General features: G+C 42.3%; 1 protein-coding gene across 1 annotated transcript in view; it reads left to right on the top strand.

Annotated features, from left to right (window-relative positions):
• Window positions 1-300: 300 nt before the first annotated feature.
• il1rapl2 (interleukin 1 receptor accessory protein-like 2) overlaps window positions 301-6,000 on the top strand; it is a gene marked incomplete at its 5' end in the record, with an annotated part of 132,511 nt that continues 126,811 nt past the window's right edge. Inside the window, one exon of the mRNA XM_038992633.1 lies at window positions 301-587. Coding sequence (XP_038848561.1) covers window positions 301-587 — 287 coding nt within the window. The remainder of the gene's footprint in view (window positions 588-6,000) is intronic.

The following is a 6,000-nucleotide window of genomic DNA, read 5'->3' as shown; positions in this document are numbered from 1 at the left end:
ATACCTTTGAAGTCTAGCTAGAGAGCTCCCATTTTTGGATGCAAATGAAAATCCAAATGGAGGAGATTAATGTGTGATAGGATGACAATCATCCAAATGCATGGCGCTAGTGTGAATTCTTTAGGCTTCATTTGAATTTGACCCCCACAGTATAGTAGCTTCCATTGTCTATAGATCCATTATGCTGCTGGGTTTGCGTTGCTCCAATATGTAGGGTAAAGATTAGGCTCTTAGTTCCTTGTTTTAGTGTGCGTACAACAGCATACTCCAACAACCATCAGTTCCTAACCATGTACAACTTCCTCCTCCATAGTGGATGGCTGCATTGATTGGTCGGTGGACCTGAAGAGGTACCGGGTCCTAGCAGGGGAACCAGTGAGGGTGAAGTGCGCCCTGTTCTACAGCTACATCAGGACCAACTACTCCATGGCCCAGAGCGCCAAGCTTCGGCTCATCTGGTACAAAAACAAAGGGGACTCGGAGGAGCCTATCATCTTCTCGGGCCATCGGCTCAGCAAGGAGGATGACTCCATCTGGTTCCGCTCAGCCGAGCTGGAGGACAACGGCTTCTACACCTGTGTCCTGAGGTGGGTTTCTTTAGTCACTCCGTCTCTGAGGAGTTTAATCAAACGTTTAAGCTTTTCTTAACCCTCAACCAAACAAACACCATTTTTTCCCCCCAAATCATTCACAGTCCATTGGCAGCCTAACTTTTTCACGAATGGAATTCATTGGGTAACAGATTATGATGGATCCTGGCCCCAGTGGTCCCACCCACAAACAGTACAGTAGTTTGAGAGGCCCTAATTTACCTATCTACTTTACATCTACTTTCCAAGGCTACTGTAGTGTGTCAGTGTGTCTATTGTTATGCTAAACAGCCCCCTCTTTGCACACCCACCGCGACAACAGCCAAGCAAGCCCTGAGATGGCACACAGCATAAGGAGGAGGAAGGGATCCTCATCCTCATCGCATGCCATGTTCAGTTTTCCTGGTGGAGGAATGCATGACTGGCCTTGTGAGGTTGGCACAACCCTGCAAGGCTCAACAGGGACACTGAACTGTGGTTGACTTGTGTTGTGGAACATGTAACTGACATTCCACAAAAGAATAGGCTCTGCCACAATAATGAATATCAAATCAATAATGTTCGTGTAGGTCCCATGCGAGGAGTTGTGTTGTTAGAATTCCCTCCTGGGATTATGACATCAAACAACATGCGAATCATAAATCAAAGGTCTTTTTCTAACATCTAGGAAAAAAATATTTTCATGGTTCTTAGCGACTAGAGAATAGGTACCTCGTCGAGGAATAAGAAATGAGGATATCTTACTCAATTATCTTACAGAGGCTTCAGCAGAAAATCCTCTTTCCACAGATGATAATCCAGCTCCTCTCTGACAAAGCTAATGCTTCTTCCTGGCCAATAATAAGGTTTTTTCCCCTCTGGAAAGAAGTGCAGGTCTTTATTCCCCTCACGCTCTGCTGACAGTCTAATTAGGAGCAGGATCCTGTCACTTTCACTGGGCCTCTTATTATACTTACTTTCCCACCCAGTTGGACATAGCTGCCACAGCTCAGACAGCCAAGCGCAATGCATTCCAATGTGTTAGCTAGCTAGAGAGTCATCAAGCTGAACTTTCTTTTTTGCCTTGGGAATGACAGATTTGGAAGGAGAAGAAAAAAACACTTGAAATTGAAATAGCATGTCCCTGTGCTATGTCTTATTGAATGTAATATATACAGTGCTGTGTCTCTATGAAGTAATCTCAATATCCTCCGAATTGAATTAACTGTCTGTGAAAGACGTTCAAGGTGAAAAGAGAAGACGAGTCTCTTTGCATGTTTTTATTTCCATTAATGGTGATTGATCCCTGGAGCAAAAGAAGCAGGAATCCAAATAAATGGTGTTTTGGGCTTTGGATGATTCCCATGCTGCTTTTTGAATAAAATCCAAGAATACAATTGGAGCTCCTAATTATAATTTTAAAAAATATATGATCAGCATACAGAGAAGCAGGTAGGTAGGTACTCTCTGTGAAATGGGGGAGCTGTGCAGGAGCTGTGACACGCTTCTGAGAGAATTGTTGTAAAATATCATTCGCAGGGGCTGCTGTGCCTAAAATGACAGGATTGCTCTGGAATGGAGGAATCAATTTTCTACTGAGGGTCCAGTGACCCGCAGGAGGGATAATGCTCAGGATAATGCCCAGGCCACCTACAAAGACCACTTGGAATAAAACATACATGCACACCTACTGTACACACACACACATATACACATATACGCACACATAGACACACATACTGTATAAACACACACACACATAGATACACACACACACATAGACACACCTACTGTATATACACACACACAAACAAACATACGTATACACATAAACTACACACACACACACACAAATAAATACATACATACATACATACATACATACATACATACATACATACATACATACATACATACATACATACATACATACATACATACACATAGCACACACACACTTGTACACACACACACACACACACACACACACACACACACACACTAGCCCTGCCATCAAAGCCGGCAGTTATATAGAGTTCCAGCAATGCCTTCTGTTTTATTAGAACATGAACAATGACTAACCATGCCTGCATGCCAGTGAAACACACAGCACCAGCATGGCATGTTAAGCTGTAGTGAACGTGTCGATGCAATCTGCCCGGCTAATGCGCCGCAAGAGACAGATTCACCACCCCTTTATTTCCCATTCTCTCCAGCGAGGCTAGTCTGAGCAGCACTGATGGAGGTAGAAGCATTTCACACCTTCCCCCTAACAATGGATACACATTTATCTTTGTTCCATAACTTTATGGCAAGGAAAAATACAACACGTTGCCACTGTCTGAGTGATGCCTCTTGAAAGACTCCCGAGCACTTTTATATTCATTATCTTCCACTGTGCACGGCCAGGCTGGCTGCCTCATGTTTTTTTTACCGTGTTCTCACTAAACTGTGGCCAAGCCTGAGCTAGGCTATTCCCCCAGAGGTCTGAAGAGTAATCTGTGCCACCTGTCTTTTTCTCCCCTCATAAGATAATTCTCCTCTCTACAATCGCCCGGGTGTCACAGACCTCTTCTTACGAAGCGGTCCAGGTTTTTAACCTTTCTATTCATCTGGCCATCCAGGACCCCGTTAGAGAGAGAGCCAGAGAGATAGGCGCTTAGGTGCTTGGCACAGTCTGAATCCACGCCTCCACGCCTGCCAGTTCTTTTCAAATATTAAACACACGGGCTTTAGCGTTGACATTAATCAACTTTTAAGCTCTCTCAAAACCTAATGTATATTTATTGTGGGCTGAGACTATTTCTTTCTCAACGTCTACAAAGAGGGAATGGAGAGTAATCGGTTTGGCTTTGATGGAATCACATCTAAGCGAATCTTACTTAAGATGTCTGTGTCGTATCTATGTGTATCTTACTAAACTTATAAACAACGGTTGAGCAGAAGGTTTTCAGTAAATGCATTACCACTGGTCTAGACTTAAACAGTCACTGTTAAAATACTGTGTTCCAACATACTAGACGAGGAGTAACCGTTTTGAAATGTGAAGCTTCACAATATGATACTGCGCTTAAGGTAGATAGTATTTTGAAGAAAAATCTATCCAAACAACAACAACAAAAAAAACATGATTTTTCAATAATCTCTCTTGTGAATGAATGTTAGACTCCAGAAAAATACCTTCTGAGACAGTATTATTGAGAACTAAAACCATTTTCTCAGACAGATTGCATTTTCTCTTGTTCTTTCTTTGTTCAGTCTGGGTCAGACAGACAGAGATTCTCACCGAGAGGCAGCTAGGCAGGATGGCTGAGATATTCATTTGTAAGCCCCTCACTTGCCGAACATCATATATGACTCACTGCCTCGATTCAGTCTTATGTAACAACATTTTACATTGTGTTTTTTTTTTTACATGGGATAAGTAGAGACTCGGAGCTCGAAAATGGTATATGATTTACGAATGAATCCACGAATTAACATCTACAGCTCAGCTGTTCAGGGCAGCCGTGATGCTGAGAACAGTCCGACGTTATATCTTTCAAAAATCTGCAGTAGCCAGAATTATCTTCATATACTGAGCAACTCACGTTATCCGAACTCATCTCTCGGCATGTCCAGCCCATCCAATCATGGCTAATGGGAAGGTTCCTGGCTTTTTCCGGGGCTAAACTAACTAGGCTCATCATTTAACAATTTTATTTGTATTTACAGATGGCATACACATTTGTTATTAAGGCATATGAAAGTTCACATGTTCCAGAAGGCATTTCTGCAACAACACAAAAAAACGCATTTTGATAAAAATATTTTTAAAAGCTTTCAAATGCCTCTCCTGTGAAGTAGTGACGTGCAACATATGCCTAGTTTCTTGAAACGGGTCACATATAGCATGTTACCTCTCCAGCAGAGGAGTCACCTTGACTCTGGCTGCGGGTAGATAGATAGCTAGCGAGAACGACCACCCGCTTGTCATGGTACACAGCACCTGGTGTGAAGCCTTGTGTTCTGTGTTCATCGGGACGGGGTAATCTCACCCACTTTATTCCCCCTGTCTGAACACTTTTCCTGTCATCTGAGATACTGGGGTGTCCATGCCATTAACTGGTCAGGTCTCCAGAGATTGGAGAGGGAAAGTGTTGTCTTTTGCTGGACCACTGCCCTTTGTCCTTGTCCTAACCCCCTAATTATACTTCCTAATTGGCATTTTGAGGAAAAATATTTTTGAAATGTTTTGACGTCTGGTTGGACTCATTCTCTCTTTCCAACGTGTCTGATGAAAAGCTGTCTTTCTAGAGACTCCCCACAATGATGGTCATGGACTATTGCCCCCTCTGTATAAGAACACTACTGTGTGTTTGTGTGTGTGCGGGCGTGCGTGCGTGCGTGCGTGCGTGCGTGCGTGCGTGCGTGCGTGCGTGCGTTCGTGACAACCGCACAGTAAGCAGGTTTGAGACTGGAGAAAATCTACCTCTATCTTTGATGTGCTGCTCTACATAGCAGCCCCATAGGGACCGGCCTATTAACCCTTTCAACCCACGCACCCATTTAACCTTGAACATCACACAAACCCATTGATCCAGGCTGAACCAACCACTGCAGATTGGTGATCTGGAAGGTTTTATCACAAACAATGGCCCATGAGTCAACAGAAACGTCATTGTTTGTTGTGGCAAGGTGTTCTGATTCTTTCACACATTGACCTGTTTGTTTCCATGGCTTTTAAACAACTGTTTTTCATTTCCTGGTAACATTTTGTTTCTGCTCAGTGTGTAGTACGAGAGAGAGAGAGAGAGAGCAAGAGTTTAAAAAATATATATTTTTTTTAAAGGTCATTTACATCTGAGGTTTAATAGCTAAAGGAGTTGGGCCATCATGGTTCATTCTTAGAGTGGTTCCTATTGAAATTAAATTGGTGGCTCATGCTCTCTGTGAAATATTTAGCACACCTACGTATTTAAAACTTTACTAAATGTCCCTCTTCTTCCCTCTCTTACATGGAAATAGTAGAAATAGAATTTCTACCCCATTTTGATCAATGGAATTGGCCTACATTTAGATTCAAACTGTTGCATGTAATATTCTCCCTCTCTGAAATCCATCTTTATTAAACCCCTTTATTAAGTTCAAAGAGTTTACTCTGTCATTTTAAAACTCCAGTGCAAGCGAGGCAGGAGATTGCATAGGAAAGTTTCCCCATATAGAGTTTTAGGGACTTGCAATAGCATCTGGGGACCCGATAAAACCATTCATAAGCTCAGAAAGCTTTAGCAATGCATCATAATTCACACCAATAGGATCAACCATTTCAAACTAAACTACATAATTCGCTTGTATTGCTTTTCCGTCATTGACAAACGGATGGACTAGTACCTTCTAATTAAATATAATGTTTAATCTCTATAAAAAATGTGTGTTAAGTGCCAATATT

This window comes from Salvelinus namaycush, chromosome 5, assembly GCF_016432855.1.
Source record: "Salvelinus namaycush isolate Seneca chromosome 5, SaNama_1.0, whole genome shotgun sequence".
NCBI classification, from domain to species: Eukaryota; Metazoa; Chordata; class Actinopteri; order Salmoniformes; family Salmonidae; genus Salvelinus; species Salvelinus namaycush.
The sequence above is the reverse complement of the archived record's forward strand: the minus strand, read 5'-3'. Positions and strand labels throughout refer to the sequence as shown.